This window comes from Ctenopharyngodon idella, chromosome 20 (genome assembly GCF_019924925.1).
Source record: "Ctenopharyngodon idella isolate HZGC_01 chromosome 20, HZGC01, whole genome shotgun sequence".
NCBI lineage: Eukaryota > Metazoa > Chordata > Actinopteri > Cypriniformes > Xenocyprididae > Ctenopharyngodon > Ctenopharyngodon idella.
This window is the reverse complement of record NC_067239.1, coordinates 31,382,478-31,406,278: the sequence shown is the minus strand read 5'-3', so window position 1 is coordinate 31,406,278 and position 23,801 is coordinate 31,382,478. Positions and strand designations below refer to the sequence as shown.

The 23,801-nt window shown below is 39.5% G+C and overlaps 2 protein-coding genes across 7 annotated transcripts in view; one reads left to right on the top strand and one right to left on the bottom strand.

Moving 5' to 3' along the window:
- LOC127502544 (GDP-L-fucose synthase-like) overlaps positions 1-21,272 on the top strand; it is a 39,317-nt gene extending 18,045 nt beyond the window's left edge. For 2 of the 5 annotated variants that reach the window (XM_051875526.1, XM_051875525.1), the window contains exons 7-10: positions 671-802; positions 4,463-4,542; positions 4,718-4,817; positions 4,922-6,151. In XM_051875526.1, coding sequence (XP_051731486.1) covers positions 671-802; positions 4,463-4,542; positions 4,718-4,817; positions 4,922-4,977 — 368 coding nt within the window. In that variant the 3' untranslated portion in view covers positions 4,978-6,151. Of the gene's footprint in view, positions 1-670; positions 803-4,462; positions 4,543-4,717; positions 4,818-4,921; positions 6,152-15,814; positions 15,904-16,190; positions 16,247-19,618; positions 19,907-20,447 lie in introns of those variants that run through there. The other 3 variants (XR_007926877.1, XR_007926878.1, XR_007926876.1) reach the window with 3 other exon arrangements.
- LOC127502546 (GDP-L-fucose synthase-like) overlaps positions 8,973-23,801 on the bottom strand; it is a 29,711-nt gene continuing 14,882 nt past the window's right edge. Inside the window, exons 1-10 of one of the 2 annotated variants that reach the window (XM_051875529.1) lie at positions 17,869-19,620; positions 17,049-17,185; positions 16,674-16,788; positions 16,453-16,581; positions 15,218-15,291; positions 12,322-12,455; positions 12,107-12,238; positions 11,910-11,989; positions 11,677-11,776; positions 8,973-11,573 (exon numbers count right to left, since the gene is read on the bottom strand). In XM_051875529.1, coding sequence (XP_051731489.1) covers positions 11,518-11,573; positions 11,677-11,776; positions 11,910-11,989; positions 12,107-12,238; positions 12,322-12,455; positions 15,218-15,291; positions 16,453-16,581; positions 16,674-16,788; positions 17,049-17,185 — 957 coding nt within the window. In that variant the 5' untranslated portion in view covers positions 17,869-19,620 and the 3' untranslated portion in view covers positions 8,973-11,517. Of the gene's footprint in view, positions 11,574-11,676; positions 11,777-11,909; positions 11,990-12,106; positions 12,239-12,321; positions 12,456-15,217; positions 15,292-16,452; positions 16,582-16,673; positions 16,789-17,048; positions 17,186-17,868; positions 19,621-23,801 lie in introns of those variants that run through there. The other variant, XM_051875528.1, reaches the window with a different exon arrangement.

Here is a 23,801-nt window from a genome sequence, read left to right as displayed (position 1 = left end):
AACTACTTTATAGTCAAAACTTTTCTAATCTTGATAAAACACGTATTGTCGGAAAGGTCTGAATCTTAAGCTTCTGTCTGTTTTGTGATAGAAGTGAAATTTGGACAGAATTTTATTAATTTGTTATGTAGATGACACCTGGTGGCTATTTTTGGTACAATGCCTAAACAAAATCTCATAGGAACTTCAATTTTTCTGATATCAACTTCAAATTTGGAACACAACTTGATTAGACATATGACTTTGATTTTCTATCAATTTTAGAGTAAATATTTATTTTATATAAAATAAAATAAAAATTAGTACAGTACATTTGATTTACAGTAAATTTAAACCTCTAAGTGATTTCACTTCAGCAACAATCTATCTTCTTTAAAACAAGATCAAACATAGGTATATATTCCAAAGCATTCTTGAATTACAATGATTTAAGTTCGGATAGTGCATTTTCACGTCTGTGCTCAAAAAGGGGGGTGACAGTTAAGGGGTATAATTAGATTTTTTTAGTTTGGTTCAGGTCCCATTCAGAGAGGGCAGGGTTTATAAGCTATATTGCAGCCAGCCACCAGGGGGCGATCAAAATGCTTTGCTTCACTTTTCTGTGCACAGCACACTTGATCTAGAGTTCTGTTCCTATGGAAAACATGTTTCATGTGTTTGTGTTTTGTAGAGGAAGGTAAACCTCTGCAGGTCTGGGGTTCAGGTCGCCCTCTACGGCAGTTCATCTATTCTCTGGATCTGGCTCGTCTGTTTCTGTGGGTTTTGAGGGAGTATGACGAGGTGCAGCCCATCATTCTATCAGGTACTCGACCCGTGTCAAATTTAAAGGAATTGTTCACGCAAAAATGAAAATTCTTTCATTAGTTACTCACCCTCATGTCATTCCAAACCTGTAAGATTTTCGTTCATCTTCGGAACACAAATGAAGATCTTTTTGCATAAATCTGAGAGCTTTATGTCCCTCCTGCTGTGGAAAATCACCCAATGCATTTTTGTTGAAATGTTTTGGGGTTGTTTGTGCGTTAGCCTAAAGACCAGCTTAATTTAACAAAACTTTTCTTCTTCTGTGCATTATAATGAAGGCTTTGTGAAACTGCTGTTCAGTTCATATAGATTTGAATGACATATACTCCATCCTACATAGACTACAAACACATTTTCTATCATGTATGCCTATGAAAGACGATCAAGCCAATCGGAGTAGGTATGGGGCGGGGCTACACGTGCAGCCACGTCCCATTTGGAGGTGCAGCCAGGTGTACTTGGTTCAGGTGGGTAGAGACAGTTTTCAAACTGCACTTGTTTGTTTGGACATTGTTGGATTATTCCGTTGTACTTTGGAAATTTGAGAGCTGAATTCTTGTTTCGAATCTTAAAATAAAATGGACTTTGTAAATCATGCGTATTGAAAATACTGTACCCGTAGAATAAATGAAATTAAAATGAAACAGACTGAAACTGCAGAAGGGCAGCCTTTAGTGAAAGCGGCTGCAGCTTGGCCAAGTGAAGCGGCCGGAAGGGCAGGCCCCTGAGGGCCCCAAGGACCATAGACAGGTCCCATGTTGGGGGTGTGGGGGGTTTAGCCTTCTGGCCCCCTTCAAGAAACGAGTTACGTTCTTGAAGTCATTCCTGCCCATAGACTGGCCGGCCACAAGAGCGTGGTTTGCTGCTATGGCCACCATGTAAACTTTGAGTGTGAAAGGGGTGCGCCCCTTGGAAAGACAGCACCAGTGAAATGTCACAGGAAGCTGAGTCTTCATTCTGGACTGCACACCAGTCGGATAAGGCAGACCACTTAAGGGCATAGAGGCATCTAGCAGACGGAGCCCTAGCCTCAGAAATAGTGCTTAGTACCCTCACGGGGAGGCCCGTAGGCTCCTGTCGAGGGGCCAGACATGGAGGGCCCACAACTTTGGTTGGGGTTGCCAAATCGTCCCTTTCGCCTGGGAGAGGAGGTCCTTTCTCAGGGGAAATGGCCAGGAACCTGCTGTGAGCAGCTGTGTCAACTCGGGGAGCCGAGTTGAATGGCTCCTCCAGAGAGGGACCACCAGAAGGACTGCACGTCTGCACTCATGGACCAGAGCATCCCTGTCCTTTGAGAAGAATATTGGGCAGTGAGAGTTGTCTTCTGAGGTGAATATGTTGACCTCTGCCCTCCTGAAGACACTCCAGATTGTGCAAACTTTCTGGGGATGGAGCATCCATTCACCTGAAGACACATTGCCTGGGGACAGCATGTCTGCCCCTTGGTTCAGCTTGCCTGGCACGTGCAGTGCTCTTAACAAGCGAGGTACAATTTTTTTTTTTCCAAACCTTCGGACATTTTTGGGTACCTTAAAATGCTCACAAACTCTTGAAACTTTGCACACACATAGGAATCGTTGGCCATCAGGGCTGGGCACAAGTTGTCATGAAGGGGTCGTAAGGGTGGCTCTGAGGCACACCCTTTTATATGGTTATATTTGAGGGGCTCTGTAGCGCACCCCTTTTCATCTACAGTAACCAAACTTGATACGGCTATAGATCTCATTAGGCCAAACAACTTTCGCACACAATGTCATACGTCAGCCCAACAGGAAGTCGGCTATTTTGGGTTGTTTGAAAAAACGTATGCTCTGAAATTCCTCGGGAAATCACCAGCTTGAAGCCAAGACATTGAGGATTCTAAATTGCAAGCGAATTTTTGATATCTTGAATGGTTTGGCTGTGGCGCTGAAACAAATTTATGGCAAGAAAAGAGAAACAGGAAGTGTGTTATAACTTCTGCATACATAAACTGATTTTGATGAAGTCTTCGTCAGAATAATGTCAAGACACCGCAGATGCACACACGTAAAACGTTTCTTGTTATCTTGAATACTGTTGTCATGGCAACGCATTAAACTTTAATATTCTTTATGGGGGTTTCTGAGGCACTTACCATACTTCAAATTGCATGAAACTCGACACACACATCCGAGTTGCCAGCCAGAAGACATGGACAAAGCCTTAGAAATGGGCGTGGAGGAGGGGCTCTATAGCACCACCTTTTGTCTAAAGTTGGGGGTTAGTTTTATCTACATTCACCAAACTCGGTGCATATTATATTGTTGTCATCGAGCCGGACAACTTTCTAATTTACAGTCATTACCTTCAACCAACAGGAAGTCAGATATTTTGGTTTAAATTTGGATTTTTTGAATAACAAGGCTCTGAGTTTTTAAGTACTCCTGGTAGGAGATTCACGCAATTGCCACCAAACTTGGTCAACATGAAACAAAGACACTGAAGATGCCAAATTGCGAACGACTATAGGATATCTCGAACAGTGTTGCCATGGTGAGGGACTAAATTAAGGTCAACAAAAAGAGAAACAGGAAGTGTCTCATCTTGTAAAATCATTATTTGATTTATATTAAATTAAGATTGTATGTTGCCTGCCATGCATAGGTTTTCTTAAACCACCGGAGTGGCGGTGGTGCCGAGGCTTGGGCCCGTCATCGATGCTTGCAGCTATATTTTAATCTGTATCTTTGTTTTCTTGCATTTATTTGTGTTATTGCTAGTAAGTTGTTTATTTGTTGTTTTATTAATGTCTTTAATGTTTGATCTTTATATTACTTAGGTTTTTGCTGTGAGCCAATCAGAAAAAATCCTTAGTGTTGAGTCTTGAGTCCATATTTTTGTTTTTGAGCTAGTTAACAGTAATACTTGTTAATAATAATGATATGACAATTTTCTGTTAGTCAAATAGTAGTGTAAATGTGTATCAATTTGAACTGTACTGCAGAAAGACATTATATAATTTATAAAGTTTTTGTATTGACTTTTAAGTACTGGTAGGGGATTTTTGATTGAATATATAGTACTATAGACAGTGGTGCCAATTTACAGAGAGGCACCTCTTAGGCAATGGTCTCTTGCTACACATTCTCACAAAGGGCTAAACCCCCTTGAAGATCAAAGAACTGCCCCTGACTAGGGGTGTCACGATATACCAGTATTGACGATAACCGTGATATTTTAAAAATGAAATATCGCTATGATGTTAATTAGGGGTGTCGCAATATACTGATGTATTGGTGATAACTGTAATATTTCAAGTGGCAGTACCTTGGCATCCCAACGTACAGTAGGTGTTGGTTTTGCACCTTCATAAGCAGTCACAGCGTGCAGCTCTATGCAGCTATTTTTAACCAAAATAGGACGATGTGAGCATTATCGAGTGCTAAACTCTCACATGTAATTTATGTTTCATTCATACTCGACGCCAGAGGGCGCTCTCGTGCAGTAAGTCCACAAGTGAGACTCATAGGAGTAATATGTTCCAGGAAATCCCTAATATGGACAAAGACATCCAGCGATCTCTGTAGCTGAATAAAACACAGATAGAGTTTTGATTGAGAATTAACTCAGGAAGCCACAGGATGGAAAGAAATCTGAATCTAAATGAATCTGAAATATCTAATTTGTTTCTCTCTAGTTGGAGAGGAGGATGAGTTGTCCATAAAGGACGCTGCAGACACTGTGGTTGAAGCGTTGGGGTTCAAAGGTGACGTGATTGTATCCTTCCACACTCAAACAATTAACTTCTCAGTGGTCATAGTGAAAATCTGCATAAGGTAGTTTCCAGATTGAGCTGTTGAGCTTCAAAAAGCTTCATAAAAGTAGTCCTTAAATGACAGAGTTTTCCTTTTGGTGTGAACTAATCCTTTAACCCTTAACTAAACGCTCTCAGTATGACACTAGTAAAGCAGATGGTCAATTCAAGAAAACCGCCAGTAACGCCAAACTACGCAAATACCTGCCAGACTTCAAGTTCACACCGTTCAAAGCAGGTGATCAATCTTCACTTCTCTGAAGAGCTTCAGCGTTTTAATAAACCTTCTTCAATAGTAGTCAAAAAAAGATTTTTTATAGGTGCTTTTCTTTTTTTTTCCAGCTATCAAGGAGACAAGTGATTGGTTTGTGGCCAATTATGACATCGCCCGTAAATGAAGATCTTCACATCTCATTGGCTGTGAGGAGTTTGATCACTGTTCAGTGCTGGAAACCAGTGATTGATCAAACCACTTGAACAACCCTTAATAATCTATATGAAGAAAAAAATCATCAAACACTGTCGTCTTAGCTCTCTTGAAGTGTTTCTTAAAGATATACATTTTACAGTTTTGCAGTTACTTAAACAGCAAAATGCTGCGTTTTCAAATGTATTTATTAAAGTTCCCGTGAAATCAAAATTGAAGGTTTTTTGGCTTTTAGTATGAATATGTTTTCCTTAAGATTATCTATAAGCTAGTCTGCTCCAAAACAATGACAAAATTCGCATTTAGAAGTCTCTCACTTCCGCCAATATGTATCAATGATTTTGATGACTTCAGGCTGCACTTCAGCTTCTCATCAGATTTTCTGACCAATCAAATGCTCTCTAGAATCCAAAGCGCCCCGCCTCCTGCATTATAAATAGACGCTGAAGCTGCGGCTGAAATCGGTCACATTTACTATTTTCTACATGGTGAATGGCACATAGTGCACTATATAGGGGATAGGGAATGATTCAGACGGTGTAAATATGCTTTCCATTGGGGCGAATGAAGTCTGGTTTCATGTAGGTGTCACGCGAATGGGGAATCTATTAGATTGTGACTGTCAAATGAGGCTTTACCAAACTCAATGGCTCTGGCCGAGCTGTGATATAAACGAAACACTATTGGCTATTTTAAAAAAAGGGGAGAAGCTACCCTGTCTTCCTGTTTTAATGGGAATTACGTCAACACATTGAATAACGCAAGGCACTTAGGTGGTCCTTTAAATTAATGGACTGCTTCCTTTCCACAGTACTTCACAAGCTAGTGCTACCGAAAAACTGTTTTCGGTAACTTAATTGCATTTCAGTGTCGAATGAAGTTAAGCTTCCTTTTAAAATAACTGTTTATGTATGCTCAATAGTTTGTGATATAATTGAATGATTACAGCCACTGATTTGCCAGTGGCCTATCGTTAGGATAGGCTCCGAGAAAATGAGCCATCGAGTTTGTGTGTTTTTTGTTTGTTTTAATTATATAAGCTACTTTGGTTTTGCTTTGAAGGTCTTTTAAAATAGGTTCATTTGATAATTTGTATAATTGTGCAGTATCTTTGGTGGCATAATAAAGTTTCAGTTGTGATCTCAGATTTGTCATTCCCTGTTGCTTTCTTAGTTAATAGTCTGCATAACTTCAACCAGACATAGAATTAAAACACAATGAGAAATGTTTATGTTTTTGACAAGCATGAATTAATGCCTGTGGTTAAATTGATCAACCACAAAGCTAAAATTTACTCATGGGGGTTTATTTAAAATAATTGTGTATATGGAGAAGACTTAATTGGCAAAAGTATGAGGATTATTATTAATATGGGGATAATTAGACATACTGTACTGCTCAGTTGGGGGAAAAAAAGGGATTTTGTTAAATCCTAAAGTGAAGTGTTATTTTTTTCATATTATCAGGAAATATTTCCAATGTTTTTCTCCCTCAAAATGATGCATCTACACAATCCCAGACGAGGAATAAGGGTCTTATCTAGAGAAATGATCGGCGATTTTCTAAAAAAAATAAAATTTATATACTTTTTAACCACAAATGCTCGACTTGCACTGCTCTGTGATGCGCCACACTTTACGTAATCACGTTGGAAAGGTCACGCGTGACGTAGGTGGAAGTACCGATCTAGTGTCTACAAAGCGAATGTGCAAAGAAACAACGATATCGGATGATTTTGAGGTTGGAGGAGAAAATTAGATTAGAAAACATTCCAGTATTTTTCGCCCTACCGTGGACCTTCAACCCGTTGAACCCCAGTGAAGTCCACTATATGGAGAAAAATACTGGAATGTTTTCCTTAAAAAAAACTTAATTTCTTTTCGACTGAAGACATAAACATCTTGGATGACATGGGGATGAGTAAATTATCAGGAACTTATCCTTTTAACACAGTGCTGATATGGAACTATTAAATTGGCAAAAAATGAAAATGATCCCATAATTTACTCACCCTCAAGTATGTAGAAGTTATATTAAAAAATCCCCCCTGGACATGCGAGCACAGGTGCACATGCCTAGAATACCTATGCATAAATCTGTCCCTGTGTGTGGAGGAGCAGAATAATGTTATTTGGGAGTGTGACCATTAGAGGACGTACTTGTGCAACAAGTGGCCTTACCTCTCAGAGTTAGCAAAGAGTTGTTGATGCCCGGGCTTGGTAGAAGATCCCGCTCATGTGTTCCTGTGTAGACATCTGTAAATAAAGACAGATCAAATATACAGTATCTCTTCATCTTCATATTCTGCTGCGCTAAAGAATATCACACTAACCCTTTAAGGTTCTATAGTGTAGAGCAGGAGTGTCCAACCCTGCTCCTGGAGACCTACCGTCCTGCAGATTTCAGCTCCAACCCCAATCAAACACACCTGAACCAGCTAATTAAGGTGTTCAGCATTGCTTGATAATTACAGACAGGTGTGTTGGGGCAGGGTTGGAACTGAAGTCTGTAGGACAGTAGCTCTCCATGAGCAGGGTTGGACACCCCGTCTTGCTTAAATCACACTTATCTTAATGACATGGTTTTGAATAAAAATCATGTGGAAACAAGCTAAAAATGAAATGAAAACTGCAAATTTTCTAGAGATGTAGCACGATTTGGGAACCCTTAAAATATCCCTAAAATTCTGCATTAGGCTATTTTAAACATGAGTGTATATTATTAAAATATACAGTACAGATCATCAGAAAATAAACCCTGATTGACAGACCAGTAAAAACAGAAGCGCACCAAACAGGACAGAGCACAAATTAAATGTTTATTTTTAAGAAAAACTTGAAATAAACATAAAAAGAGAGCTAAGAGCTAATGATTTTGTCTTTTTCAACTTAAGGGTTGTTCAAAGTGTTTGATCAGTCATTGGTTTGCAGCATTGAACAGTGTTCAGACTCTCACAACCAATGAGATGTGAAGATTTTCATTTACGGGTGATGTCATAATTAGCCATGAACCAATCACTTGGCTGGAAAAAAGAAAGCACCTATAATGACTGTGCTTTTGACTACTGTTGAAGAACATTTAGTAAACACCGAAGCTCTTAAGAGAGCTGAGTGTCTGATTTACTAGTGTCATAATAATAGTGATCATAATATAGATAGATCATACCAAAAGGAAAACTCTGTCATTCAAGTACTACTTTTTTTGAAAGAAACAAAGACAAAGAGAAACCCACAGAAACAAACAAACCAGATCCACACAATAGATGAACTGCCACAGGGCGTGACCTGAACCACGACAGCCGATTAATGACCGTTGCGATCAAATTTTACCTCCGACGAAATTCTGAGAGTGTCCGAAGATTTGGCGCACAGTCCTGCAACGTGACTTCTCCTACGACAATTGTCAAATTGTCTTCGTTTTTCAAGATAAGCCGTGATCAAAATTAACACTAGAGATGTCTTTGTTGCACCCGGCTTTAGACAGCTGTCTAGTTTTGTTTCCTCTTTTGTTATATTCAACACACACTACTACCATAAAAATGCTGGGTTGTTTTAACCCAAATTTGGGTCAAATATGGACAAACCCATCTGTTTGGGTTAAAAACTTAATTAGAAAATTTAACCCAAAGGCTGGGTTTGTCCATACTTGGCCCAAATTTGGGTTGAAACAACCCAACATTTTTTAAAGTTATTTTTTATTGAATCTAGAAATGTACCTTTAGACGAGATGGAATGACTATTAAAGCTGCAAGCAGTGATGAAAGGGCCCTCGCACCCGGGGCCACCACCACCCGGTGGCCTTAGGAAAACAGTGAATAGTGGGTGTAAGCGAGTAAATATGGCAAAGTCATTTCAAAGTGCCACACTTCCAGCTGCCAACATGTGGTGCTTTGATTATAACTGAATATTGCCATGTAGATGTCTTCAGGCCAGGACTATTATCAAACATGTGAAGTTTGGAGCAGATCGGACATTGTATGCCTGAGTTATAACAACTTCCTGTTTCGTGGCGTTACTTTAGCACTTAGCCAAGTGTTGCATGCTTTAACGTGTTTTTAGCATGTTTGGTACTTCATGGCATATTTAAATGTGTTTCTGGGAGTGAATTACAGTGTAAAGCATGCCATTTTCTGTTGCCAGCAGGTGGCGCTATGACTAACTGAATATTGGCATGTAGATGTCTTTAGGCCAGGACTCTTATCGCACATGTGCAGTTTGGTGCAGATCGATCATTGTTTGACTGTTTGCCATGTTGGGCTGCTTTAGAGAAGAGGAAGAGTTGTTGTAGTAGAGTGTTGTTGACATGTCGTCATTTTACGCCATTCAGAAACGTTCAGTTTCATTCTAAAAGTTGTAACTTCTTCCTGAGTCTCTCCATCAGCGCCCGACTCTGGTTTGAACAATGTAAGGCTGAACACCGTTACTGACAATCCTCATTTTAGCTGTGTGAGATTCTCCAGCTTTGTTGTTGTTCAGTATCCAAAGTGTGAGCTGTTAAAGCTCCGCCCTCTTCTGGAAAGGGGGCCGGGAGCAGCAGCTCATTTGCATTTAAAGGGACACACACAAAAGTGTCGTGTTTTTGCTCACACCCAAATAGGGGCAAATTTGACAAGCTATAATAAATGATCTGTGGGGTATTTTGAGCTGAAACTTCACAGACACATTCTGGAGACACCAGAGACTTATATTACATCTTGTGAAAGAGACATAATAGGTCCCCTTTAAAGCATTTATTTTCCTTTTCATCTTCAAACACTAGAGAATCATGATGAATACTGTCTAAACCTTTCACTGAGAGAAAAGTTCAACTTTTCTGTATGTTTTGGGAAAGTTCCTGATTAGAGCTAGAACTCAACTACTTCAACCTTGAAGTTGCTGTGTATCTGTGCTAGTATTTTTTTTACAGACCCTGTATTGGAGAGGTGGACAAACTGGCGCACAGAAACGCATACCTGTGACCTAGGTCACTTTGTGCCTAAACCATGGTCTTGGTGTCATCGGGATAATCGATGGAGATGTGTTTCTGCCCATCAGTCCATATGTGGACTTTTTCTAAGTTTATCTATTTCTTAGCCAATCAGAATCATTCAACCTGAAGTTATGACGTAGTTTATTGACTTGTGTAAGGTATAATTGCTGTGGAAATGTGAATGTACAGGAGGCGGCTTACGAACTCCCTGTGAGTGTTGAAGCGGACTTCTGCTAATGAAACTGCAAACTATTCTTCAGTAAAATTTTCTTCAATTTATTTTTTGTAACTCTGACTCCAGGTCTTCATTCATCATATCTGGTCTTTGGGTCTTAACTGTAAATTCCCCTACAATGGACAAACATCAGTTAATGCTGATGTAAAGAAATTACAGTTGCAACAACTCATATTGTACGGCAAACTGAGTAAAAACTTACCACTGAGAAACGTCCTGCTCAAGTCGTCCTTGTGATGGAGGCTCGGGTTGAATAACTATTTCTTCCAATGTTTGAAAAATGTGGTGATGAGCAATGTATATTATAAGAAAATGAAAGTGTTTTTTGACCTTTGATACACGTAAACCTGTTGTAGTAGGTTTACATTCTCGTGTTACGCAGCACGTTTGAGCTTCAGCAAGAACCAATGAGGTTCGTTCACGTTACGCAGCATGTTTGAACCAGTGAGGTTCATTCTCGTGTTACGCGGCACGTTTGAGCTTCCGCAAGAACCAATGAGGTTCATTCTCGTGTTACGCATCACGTTTGAGATTCGGCAAGAACCAATGAGGTTCATTCTCATGTTACGCAGCACGTTTGAGCTTCAGCAAAAACCAGTAAGGTTCATTCTCCTGTTACGCAGCAAAAAATCACTCACAAATCTTATGATAATTCGATAATCTCCATTCAGATTTCACACAATGTTAGTTGTTTTCATGCCTTTTGCACAACATTGCACCATTTCATGCTTTTCATCTTCAGAAAGATCTTTCTTCCTCCCCATATTGCATGAGAACTGTGACTTGCTTAATAATGTGGAACAACCTCTAAGCAGGGTTTCCATAGACCTGGCAAATTATTTTGTCTGAGATTGATACCAGTTATCTAAAAAAGTTTCTTAGAAAAACTAAAATCTAAATGTTTATTCTACTGAAATCTTACTGATATGTCACTTGCATAATAATTTGGAACACGGTGTAAAAAAAAAAACAATTTAAAATAGGAGTGTATATTTGTAATAGACAGTACAGATCATAAGACAATAAACCCAGAACATACTCTGACTGACAGACCAGTAAAAAAAAAACTGAAGAAAATGTACAGCACCAAACACAGCAGAGCCCACACATACAAATCAAAACAAAACACCTAAATACGAAAATAACACAAACACTGCCATCTTAGTGCTCTTTTCATGAAATAAACACGAGATTCAATGTTCAATGATTTCATGACTTTTGCAATTATTAAATTATTAAGAGTTGTTTGATCAATCATTGGTTTCCAGCATTGAGATGCTCCCCACAGCCAATGAGACGTGAAGATCTTCATTTACGGGCGATGTCATAATTGGCCGCAAGCCAATCACACGTCTCCTTGATGGCTGAAAAAAAAAGATTCTTGTTTTGGTCACCACTTTTTTTTTCTACTACTGAAAAAACATTTAGTAAACGCTGAAGCTCTTCAGAGAAGTGAAGATTGATCACCTTCTTTGAACGGTGTGAACTTGAAGTCTGGCAGGTATTTGCGTAGTTTGGCGTTACTGGCGGTTTTCTTGATCTGACCGTCTGATCTACTAGTGTCATACTGAGAGTGGTTAGTTAAGGTTTGTGGATGAAAGGGTTAGTTCACACCAAAAGGAAAACTCTGGACATTCTGCAAAATTTCTTATTTTGTTTTCCAAAATAACGGCAGACTCTGTTTATGTGTGAAAGGATACAATCACTTCACCTTTAAACCCAAACCCTTCAACCACAGCGTCCACAGCATCCTTTATGGTCTGCTCTTCCTCCTCTCCGACTAGAGAGAAAGAAACAAAGACAAAGATAAACAAGAGAGACTTGATATTTGATCAGCCACTGAGCTCTGATGAAACAGATCCAACATGAGTGATCATGTCAGACACGGCTCGAGTACCTGACGCAATGATGGGCTCCACCTCGTCATACTCTCTCAAAGCCCACACAAACAGACGAGCCAGATCCACAGAATAGATGAACTGCCGCAGGGCGCGACCTGAACCCCAGACCTGCAGAGGTTTACCTTCCTCTACAAAACACACACACATTTACCAACACTTGGGACGCTCTGAATGTGACTGATCCTTCCAGAAAGATAAACACGTCTCTCACTCTTTGCCAGGTACGTCTTGTGGACCAACCCCGGCATCACGTGACCGTCTTCAATGTTGAAGTTGTCATGGGGTCCAAAAATGTTGGTGGGGATGATAGCTGTGTATCGCAGACCATATTGCTGAAAACACGCCCTAATGGACAAACACACACGCTTAAAATACTGTATTTGGAAACTTTTTCTTAAGGAAAAAATAACCTCTCTCCAACTAAACCATACAGGCCTACTGTACATTATATGATATTAAAGGTTAAAATTAACAATAGAGCCACAACTATTAAATTCAACTGCTATATATTCCCAGAGTAGCAATTGGGCGGGTTTTGATGTGAAAACCTGGCAACCCTGACTGTAATCAAGTATAAAACAGAATAGGTGTGCAAACTGATTAACACCCAGGGATACTATATGGGCCTGTTCAAATACCCACACTTGCGCTCTTGGTCACTTGAGAGTGCGTGTACGCGACAGGAAGTGCGCACCGTCCCATGTCTTTAAGATGCCTACCCTGAATGCACACTAAACCCACACTATCTCGAATACCGCTTCGAGGCTAAGCATATCCCATCATGCATTATGTGCGGGACCACGAGTGCCCCGAAATCGCGAGATGTCGAGGAAAACATTCCACTGTAAGTTAAATTAATTAGATATTACATATAATTTGGTAGTAAAACAAAGTGTTGCACATTTTATTGGCACGAAGATGAGTGTATTTTGTACATTTGCAACTGCTTTTTATAACTTAATTAGAAGCACCACAATTACTAAAGTGTGTTACACAGGGACTATTGAACAGACATTTAGAAGTTTATTTTAAATGCAAAGTATTAAAAAACAAAATAAAGCTCTGTAAACACTTGCTTTTTTGCAACACTGTAAGTGTGTCTTATCAGGTAATCAAATGTTCTTTACACACAGGAAATTCATCATGTAAGTAGATAAGTGGTCAAATACCCGCAAGTGTGGGTATTTGGACAGGCCCTATCATTATTTTTAACCTATTCACTTGAATTATTACCTGAAAACAACACTATTTATGTTCAACTTAGTGATCACTCTCACAGTGTAAGACCACATTAGTTGAACTTCAAGTTTTACGCGTATGAACATGTTATGAAGCGACGAGAATACTTTTTGTGCGCCAAAAAAACAAAATAACGACTTTATTCAACAATATCTAGTGATGGGCGATTTCAAAACTCTTCTTCATGAAGCTTCGAATCTTTTGTTTCGAATCAGTGGTTCGGAGCGTGAATCAAACTGCCAAAGTCACATGATTTCAGTAAACGAGGCTTCGTTACGTCATAAGTGTTTCGAAATTTCAATGGTTCACCACTGGGGGGCGTGACTTTGGCAGTTTGATACACGCTCCAAACCACTGATTCGAAACAAAAGATTCGTAAAGCTTCGAAGCTTCATGAAGCAGTGTGTTGAAATCGCCCATCACTAGATATTGTTGGATAAAGTCGTTATTTTGTTTTTTTGGCGCACAAAAAGTATTCTTGTCACTTCATAACATTAAGATTGAACCATTGTAGTCACATGAATCGTTTTTAGTAGCTTTCTGGGCACTGAAAGTGTTAATTATCTTGCTGGCAGTGCAGGCCTCACTGAGCCATCGGATTTTATGAAAAATATCTTAATTTGTGTTCTGAAGATGAACAAAGGTCTTACAGGTGTGGAACGACATGAGGGTGTGTCATTAATGACAGAAGATAACCAGAGGCCCTGAGGCGCTACTGTCACGCCACATTAACGGTATTTTTTAAAGCCAATACTACATTTATTGTTTGAGTTTCATGGTAATTGACACATTTAAACACAACTTTGCATCCCTGTTTCCACCAAAGTCATCTGGTGGGTTTGCTGCCAAAAAGCTCTTTTTTTAGTTTTATCTGACCATAGAAGCCGGTCCCGTTTGAAGCTCCAGTCGTGTCTGACAACTGAATATGCTGGAGATTGTTTATGGATGAGCGGAGGAGGATTTTTCTTGAAACCCTCCCGAACAGCTTGTGCTGTCTGATCATTTTTTTCAGGCTTTCTGTCCCCAAGACTCAACTGATCTCTGCAATTCTCCAGCTGTGATCCTCGGAGAGTCTTTGTCCACTCAAACTCTCATTAGGACGATATAGTCACACATCCTCTTCCAGGCAGATTCGTAACATTTTTAGTTGATTGGAACTTCTTAATTATTGTCCTGATAGTGGAAATGGGGATTTTCAATGCTTCAGCTATTTTCTTACAGACAGTTTTTTATTTTGTGAAGCTCAACAATCATTTGCTGCACATCAGAACTATATTCTTTGGTTTTACTCGTCATGATGAATGACTAAGGGAATTTGGCCTTTTTGTTTCCTCATATTTGTACTCCTGTGGAACAGGAATTCATGGCTGGACAATTTCATGCTCCTAGTCACCCTGGTGTGCTAAAAAGCTCAAATATGAATATGAATTCTTTACTCATAAGAATTTCTAGGGGTGCCAATAATTGTGGCCAATGTGCATTGGAGAAAAACATTTATTTCATAATGTGAGTTTCCCCCCAATTTCAATTGCTTTACTTCAATGAAAGACTAGAATTTTGTGAATTTTTTGCAGATTTATTTTCACTGCGCCTTTGCTCATATTTACCAAGGGTGCCAATATTATTGGAACATATATATAGTGCACCTTTAAACACGTCGCCTGAATGTACAATGTGAAACTAGAAACCTGAATATCCAGTATAACGGTCTTGCCCACCAGTCCAATGACAATGCAGACAAAACCACAATGGGTCTAAACGTAGGCGGCTTCATTCTCACTAAGCAAAATTTCGTAATAGAAATGTCATCTGGATATGAGATACACCCATTCAAGAACCAATGAACTTTGAGACAGAACAAAACTCACCTGTTGTGGACATCAATCATGCGTTTGGCGTAGGCATAACCATAATTAGATGCATGTGGGGCACCGTTGTGCATCTGACACAGAGACAGAAAGAGAGAAACACATCTGTAAAAGCAAAAACACAATCCATGCAAACAGACTCATGAAACCAATCAGACATCACTGGCTTAAATCGCTCACATTTATGCATTTTTAATCAGTATTTCTCACCAGGACGGGACGGGACAAGTTTCTAAACACCAAACAGGTATATAAATGTTGGCAGTCATGTACATTAATGCTTCTGACATCAAAAATCCAAGGGTTATTTTTACAGTTTAGTTTCAACTAACAGTCTTTGAGCTGAGTTGAGTGAACGAAAAAAATATCAAGAAACACATCTCGTGATGTGAGCTCTTTAAAGGAAAACAACATCTGCCTATTCAAGTGTTGTCACAGTTGAGTGACTGTAATGAAAGCGCACAACGAAGGAGTAAACAACAAAAGCAGTCTTTAAAGGTGCAGTATGTAATATTGACAGCTAGTGGTTGAAATGGGTACTGCAGTCAAAATTCAAAATATTGGAGAGAGATGTTTACCCTGCCCTTTCCTCCTCAGATTCGACCTTCACGAGGTTTGCCAGATTGAGGACACGCAACAGGAACGACCGCAATTGACAATGGAAGGAGAGGAGACTTGGACACTGTGTAAGTTGATTTATCCCTGTTTTAATATGCTCCCATTCATAGAAATTTTTTGATGGATGCTGAGGCTTTTTAGGTGGGGTAGAATATGCGATCTCTGACCCAGTTTATTTTCTGGCTTCCATGGATGCAATATGCTGTGTTTTCCACCAGCTGGCAACCCGGGGTGTTGAAACACTATTGGCTAAATTGGCAATGGGCGGAGTCACATAGACCAAAACAAAAATAAACATTCTGACACGGGACGCACATTTCAAAGTAAAATAACTGGCTGTACCATTGTTTTTCAGAGAAACATGTGAACTTTTGATGAACAAAAGTCTTATGGGTGTGGAATGACATGAGGGTGAGTAAATGATGACAGAATTTTTATTTTTGGGTGAACTGTCCCTTTAAAAGGGGCAACATCTTATCTCGCTCATTACAAACTGAACAAAACACAGGGCTTAAATACATGGGGAGTGTAACTAAGGCAGGCAAAACAGGAACAGAACACAGTGAAAACTAAATCAAAGCTGAACATAACCATTACAAGTATGCGTTTGAGTTTACCATGGTCTCATCTATAGGGTAGGTGGTTTTATCCGGAAAAACACATGTAGACAGACAAGAAACGACCTTCACCACTTTGAACTCCTGAGACATGTGCAGCACGTTGTCATTGATGTGCACATTATCTCTCTGGAAACAAAAAAACACAGTACAGTCAATGTACAGTTCAGTCTTTCAACAGAGATATTTGCAACCTTACGTTACTTAGTGTTAATAATTACCCAGAAGTCCAGGTTCTGTCTCATGTTTCTGTAGAGCCCGCCTACCATAGCGGCCAAATGAATGACGTGTGTCGGACGATGTTTCTGGAAGACTGCTCTCGTCTCTTCAGCGCTCCTAAAGCAGTACATGTAAATCGTGCATTTGACACAAATGAAAACTCTCTTATAGTTGAGCTTATTCTTTGTATAGATTCCATTCATCAGCCAATTTCATTAGATGCATTCTGGGATGCTTGTAAACACTAGTGAAGAAAGAACAAAATAAAATAGAAGCTAATTCGGAAGCTAATTCTATAACACGTGCTTATTATAAAGTACATGTTATATGTGATGATTTGATATGTTGTGATAACTCTCCAATGAGGGTTTTCTCACACAAGATTGGCCTCTTTGGATGACAGGAATATCCATTCTTCTCCTTCTCTCCCTTCGCCCTCTTTCACCACCCGCTCTATGGCTCGTCCCACCAGTCCGCTGCCGCCCGTCACCAACACACGCATTGGCCCGTCCATCTGACAGAAAGAAAGAGATGAGGCTTTATAAGGGTTTCTGAAATGTCTTAGGTTGCTTATGCAACCTGGTTTCCTGAGAAGGGGAAGGAGAGGGGTGTTGAATCAAAACTAGCCAGAGTCAAAAAGCATGTCAACACCTAAAGCACATCCAATGTACTTGTACAGTGGCTCTGTTCGATAGAGTCAGTGTCCCAAGAACAACATATTCTAGCCTGAGAGTCTCATTGGGAGCAGCAACTTCTCTGACTTCAGTAGTTATTGAGAAGGACAGGCTACAACCTTCAGAAATGCCACCAACCAAAGGGAAGCATGTGTGTAAACGTGCTCAGATATTGGTCACTCCAAGGGCATTCCCAACTGCATCAAAACCAAGACGGTTTTTATTGAACATGCTGGAAGTCCAGCCAGAAGAGCATTGCAATAGTCTAACCTAGAAATGGTTAGAAACCACCTGCATGATCGTGCTGTCATTGTCATCAAAGATTACCCCAAGATTTCTGGCTGAACTCAATGTGATTATTGTTTATTGATCTAGCTAATGAGACCATCATGCAAGAACCAAATCACAGTATAAAAATTCATTTTCTGCAATCAACAGCGGCTCTAAACAGTGTCTAAAACGAGCAAAACATGGATGAATTACCGCATTTTTAGTCCTGTTAAAATTCGTATGAAACCCTTACCTTCTCTCTGGTGTCTGTGCAATGCTGTCAAGTGAGGTCTATGCAGAATGCACGAAGTCTTCTGATGATATGCATAAAAAAAAAATAAAAAAAAGGTGGTGATCCAGAGCACAGCCAGACAATGGCCCATGGTGGAGTTGAGGGAGGGAGGAACCATGATGGAAGCTTTGATGTCGACACCAGGTGGACGATAGGCGGAGATGAAGCTGATGGAGGTGGAGCCCAAGGCGAGGATAGAGAGCAAATGACGAGCGTCCAAGGTGGAGCCAGGGTGCCAGAGAACCGAGGTGGAGCCAGTGGGACTAAGCACCGAGGTGGAGCCGGAGGGAAAGGCGGAGCCAGACAGAGCTGAAGGGGTGGAGAGACAGTGCAGAGGACAGCTCGGTGGAGCTGACCAAGGTGGAGCCAGAGGGACGAGGGAACCCGGTGGAGCCATAAGGATGATGGTCTCTGATGGAGCCGAGGGAGGAGGCAAGGCGGAGCTGACAGGTGGATGGGCCGAAGTGGAGTGATAGGATCAGTGGCTGGAGGCAGAGAAAGGGAATCCTCTTTACTAGGCAGAGCTGGAGAGCGGAAGACCAGAGGTAAATCCAAAGTAGAGTGGCTTCAGAGGAGAAGCCGAGGGGCTGAAGGGAATCAGCAGAGGCGGGGCTGACGGACTGGCTGATTTTGGAAGAGGAGGTGGGAGAGGGAGACACTGTCGGAACTCTGGAGACACAGGAGACTTCGAGCTGGGTGAACCAGTGGGGGCATAGGAGACTCTGAGCTGGGTGGAACCAGCGGGGACACAGGAGAACTTGAGATGGGCAGAACAAGCGGAAACACAGGAGAATCTGAGCTGGGCGGAACCAACGGGAACACAGAAGAACTCGAGCTGGGCGGAACCAGCAGGAACATAGGAGACTCTGATTTCCAATTCATAAAACAATGCAGAGGCCAGCAGCAGCTCACCCTCAGTGGAGGGAGTGTGGGCGGTGTCTTCACACTTTGTCAGACTCACTGTGGGGCTCGGGCTCCGGGGTGATGGTTGGCTCAGTCCTTTTCACTGACACTGGCTCGTGCATCGCGGCAGGCTTTAGCTCTCTGTCTGAAGTGGGCTCTGGCATCATGTCCGTACAGCGGGGTGATGGCTGGGTCCGAAGGTCCGAAGTGGGGCTGGTGATGTCCTCCGCTGGGCAGATGGTGAATGCCGATTCATTATTCACCAGCACCCACTCCACAAAAGTGGGCGAAATCCTCTTGAGGACCGTGCCCTGAGAGAAGTGCCTCGCTGAGGCTGGTGATGTTAAAAACGCAGAGCGAGCAGTCTAGATAGTGGGTAAGGTACGCCAGATCTAAAAAGTACTTAGTGTGGTTCTCCACGGAACGGTCCTTCTGCTCAAGGCAATGCAGTTGGATGGCGAGTGGATCCACTTGTGAGGGGGAGAGAGAAAAAAAAGACGCAAAAAATCCTTTCAACTGTATTCTGTAACATACATGGCTGTACTGATCGCACGAAGATGAACGAGTAAAGAATAAACAGTCCTTTAATAATAATCTCCATTTACTCTTACTCTCCGAGATCATCTTCTCTGAAAATCTAAAATCCAACCCACAAAGCTCTTATGAATATCAAATTCTAACAACAACTGTCAGCCAAATATATTAAATGCAGATGAAATAAATAATAAACGGACATGACTCTTACAAATATCTAAATGCTTATGTATGAAGTTTAGTACCTTTTACTATGTGCACTATTTGGATTCAGTGTCTTTCAGCTGGATTTTGACACGTGAGTTTCCAAATGTGCATAAAATCATTGGATCTATGCAAATCCCATAGGTGACCTATTTTGATCCCAAAAAGGTGAGTAATCACTGAAAGGTGAGGAGTTTGCATCTATGAAAAATGTTTGTTTTTGTTCTGCAGTCCTTTTAACTCTTAAGTAATTTGTGACACTTTGCATAAAACATGCATGTAAAATGGAGCACTTGTATTTGTTGTAAATTAAGAAAACTTTATGCATCACAAGATAAAATAAAGTTGTAGTAAATTACTACTGATGTTTATTATTTTTTTATTTTTGTTGTTGTTATTTACAACATTAGATGACATTGATTAATAATAAAATCATATCTAAAACGATTACATTTTTCAGTTACTTTCAACAGTGAGCACAAGAAATTACAAAGTTATAATTATATATTACTATAGTATATATATATTACATTGTTATACTGTGGTAATCATGGTCAACTACCTTGACGAGAAAGACCAGTTTGACCAGCTCAGTCAAGAACAGAATGATAACAGACCAGCATAAATCAGCCTGGAACAATATATAATTCATACTGGATCTATCTAAACTGTAGAGTTTTCTACAGTATGTTTATTAGTGATCAAGCGGTACTTGTTAGTGTAAGTTATTCCAATGAAGTGAAACTATGGCAATACCATGTTTGTTTTGAACCCGTATCATGGAGATTAAGTACAATGGGACTGTCATCTGATAAGTTATATTTGAAATAGAAGCACAACAGAATTTTTGTGAGGGTTTATGTTATCTTACTAAAAGCAGCTCTTCCTTCTCCCTACAGCTCACAATGAACTACTAGACAGATGAAACAGGTAAAGCGAGTTTAACCACTGACACTCCCATGTAAAATCAAGCCATCACGGTTGAGGTATCATCATGACCCCAAAACACAATCATATACAGAGGGAGGAAAAAAAATATATAATAATAATAATAATAATAATATTTATATATATATATATATATATATATATACATACACACTTTTCATCAATAAAATCTGAAGACCATCGTGCATAAAATTAAATTACAATACAGACTTTAACGCTCAATGAATTTTAACTCTTTTGAGATTATAATTCTGAAAAAAAATAGTTTTTTGCAGCTTAAACAACTGCTAACCTAACAAACCGTCCGATTTGATGAATCATGTGTTAGTTCACTACATGCGTTACCTGTGTCTCTCTCTCTCTCTCGCTGGCTTCCGATCTGTGAATCCTGAGGTAACATTAATGAGAAAACTTTTCCAGCTTACTACTGGTTTATGCATACACACACCTACATTTAAGGACGGCAGATTTGCATACATTACATACATACCCAGCAGCCGGGTAGACATCCGGGTTATATTTCACCTCAAGAATGTGATAAAAGAAAGAAAGAAAATCTTATTGTATTAAAATCTGCAAAATTGTAAATCATTACAACAAATACTATCATTGTGTATTGTAAAGCTTTACTCATTTTTAGAATTAACATGTTTTGCACTTTTCTGTTTGCAAACCTCACCTCATAAAGTTCATGACCTTGTTTTAAACAAGATGCATTCTCCACAAGAGCTTATTATAATATTGAAAATTAATTAAAACCGCTGATATTCTTGACACATAGCATGATTTGGGAACCCTTAAAACATTCCAAAAATCCTTCATATAGACAAGCACATTACACTTCATTATTTAATATTATTAAAACAAAATAAACACAGAACACACCCAGTAAAAACAGCACCAAACACGTACAGAGCACAAATAAAACCATGTGATCATCCAAGGACAAAAAACAAAAACAAAACCCCAACCGCCCCTCCATGTTTGATATGATTGAATGCAGGGCTGCACCATTAAAGTCCAAAAACATATTTCGACTATTATATCATATTATTATTATTTAATAAACAACTCTCTCTGCTTCAGTTGTCATTTTCCAAGTTTGGCCGAGCATTTGCTAAAATGTGAAAGGATTCCCGAGTAATCTCCATTTATTAAAATAAAATTGGATGGGGGAAATTAAATAACCGGTACTTTGGGTATCTTAAATATTTTATTTTCATCTTAAAATAGCCTATTTAAATTATTTAATTTTATTCATTTAAGAGAGAACTGAGGTGGAGAAACGAAGCTTTTCGAAGCTCTGAAGCCACCTGCTGGTTAAATGTGTGTTAATACAATGGAAACTCAGCCCAAACATTTACACCTTTACAAACCAAATGTTTTCATGGAAGTTTAATCTACAAAATGTGATCTAATTACCATTAAATATGAAGGTTCTGTAAAATTTGTCCTTGTTTTGTGTGTTATTTGGCAGGGCTTGGGAAATTAGATCAATTAGAAGCAATTAAGTATCGTTTTCCTTTTGTTTCTTATTGTAAATTAAGTACAGAAAATCATTAAATTAGTTAAAAATTAACCTTCAATATAAAACTGACCCGAGATCAGTTAGACACTCGTTCATGGGTTCACCAGATCACGTAACGAAGCTGAAATCACATGACTTGACGAGTGCGATACCAGTCTGATTCGAAACAGAAGATTCGTAAATGTTTCGAAGCTTCATGAAGCAGTGTTTCCATCACTAGCTCGAGCTACGCAAGACTGGGAGACATTTTGTTGACAACAGATTTATAAAACTGTCTCTACAAATTCTCATTACAATGGTGTTGTGTTGTTAGAATAAATGAAAATTAGTTAATTGATAGTCAAAAAAAAAAAAAAAAAAAAAATTATATATATATATATATATAAAGCTAATTTTTCACTCGCATTTGTCGCTTGGTGGGTGTTAATTTAATCCCAGCTAACAATTTTTGGTTCCCAGAACATGCATCCTAGCATTCTCTGTTGGTTAGCCAGGAAAGTTTTCTTTACGTAAATAGAGCGTTCCCTGTTGGTTTGGAGAACGTTCCCCTAACCTTCCCAGAACATTCTCAGAACGTTCCCCTAACCTATATAATTTACCCTGTTGTACGTCAGTTATCAACCAGCACTCCGCATCCCATATGGTATAGACCTTATGCGCCAGAGAAACAAGCACGCCGCCATCTTTATAATATTGTCTTTGAACTTCCGTTTTTGCGGTAGCTCTGTATATTTCTATGGCATCGCTGTTGAAGAATAATTAGCTGGTTAAGTGGATTTACTTGTTGTAGAGTTAAAGTTATCGTGAGCATTGTAATGTTTAAAGCAGATGTCTTAACAAATGTCAGTAGATCCAGAAGATTTTAAAACGAGCAGTTCATTCATAAATACGTAAGATCGCTGTTGAAATACAAACCGGAAGTCAAAAGACAACGAGCGCAGCGCTGAAAAGAGGCGGGGCTACATAAGGTCTATAAACGATACGGAAGACGGATGAATGGACGTCAATACTACGGACCATGTCTTGTTTTGAACTGTTATTTAATCAATAGAAATATATTATAAATAATCCGAGCACATAATCCTTATGGAGGATTAAATAAAATCGAATTTATGCATTAATATGTAAGATTTCGTGTAATTGTTTCACTGACACTGTACCACAATCAGATTTTACGTTTCTTAAGCGACAAACAATGACTTCAGCACAATATGGGGTTTTTAAAATATTAATTTTATTCAGACATTAAAAAAAAAATAATAATTATGTGACTTTAACTGGGATAACATTACATTAATTTCTTACCACTGAATTAGCGGGGACGTGCTCTCTTTTGGTCGGTAAACTAAAACGTCTCGGTTAACACAATGTTGTCTTCAATTACGTGTCAAATGTCTCTTAAATCACTATTTACACTCGTACATATATTAATTATAAATAATTATTCAATAAAGAGATCGATAAACAAATGTTATTGTCAGTCAGTAAAATGAAATGACCGTTAATTTTTAAATTACGCGAGTGCGCAGTAAAGAAAGATAACGCCTAAAATCATCTCTGTAGCCTATTGGTCTATTATCTGCAATAGTTTGGTTATAATCAAATCTAAAAAATAAAAATAACCTGCAGGGAACGTTATGGGAAGGTTCTCTCCCAAATAATAACCAAACGGGAACGTTAGGGGAACGTTTGTGTTTGCTGGGATTTTGGGCCTTGGCTGAGATACAAAGTGTGTCCCGCGCACAGCCGCAAGATGGCGCCGCTAGCTCGTGCACAG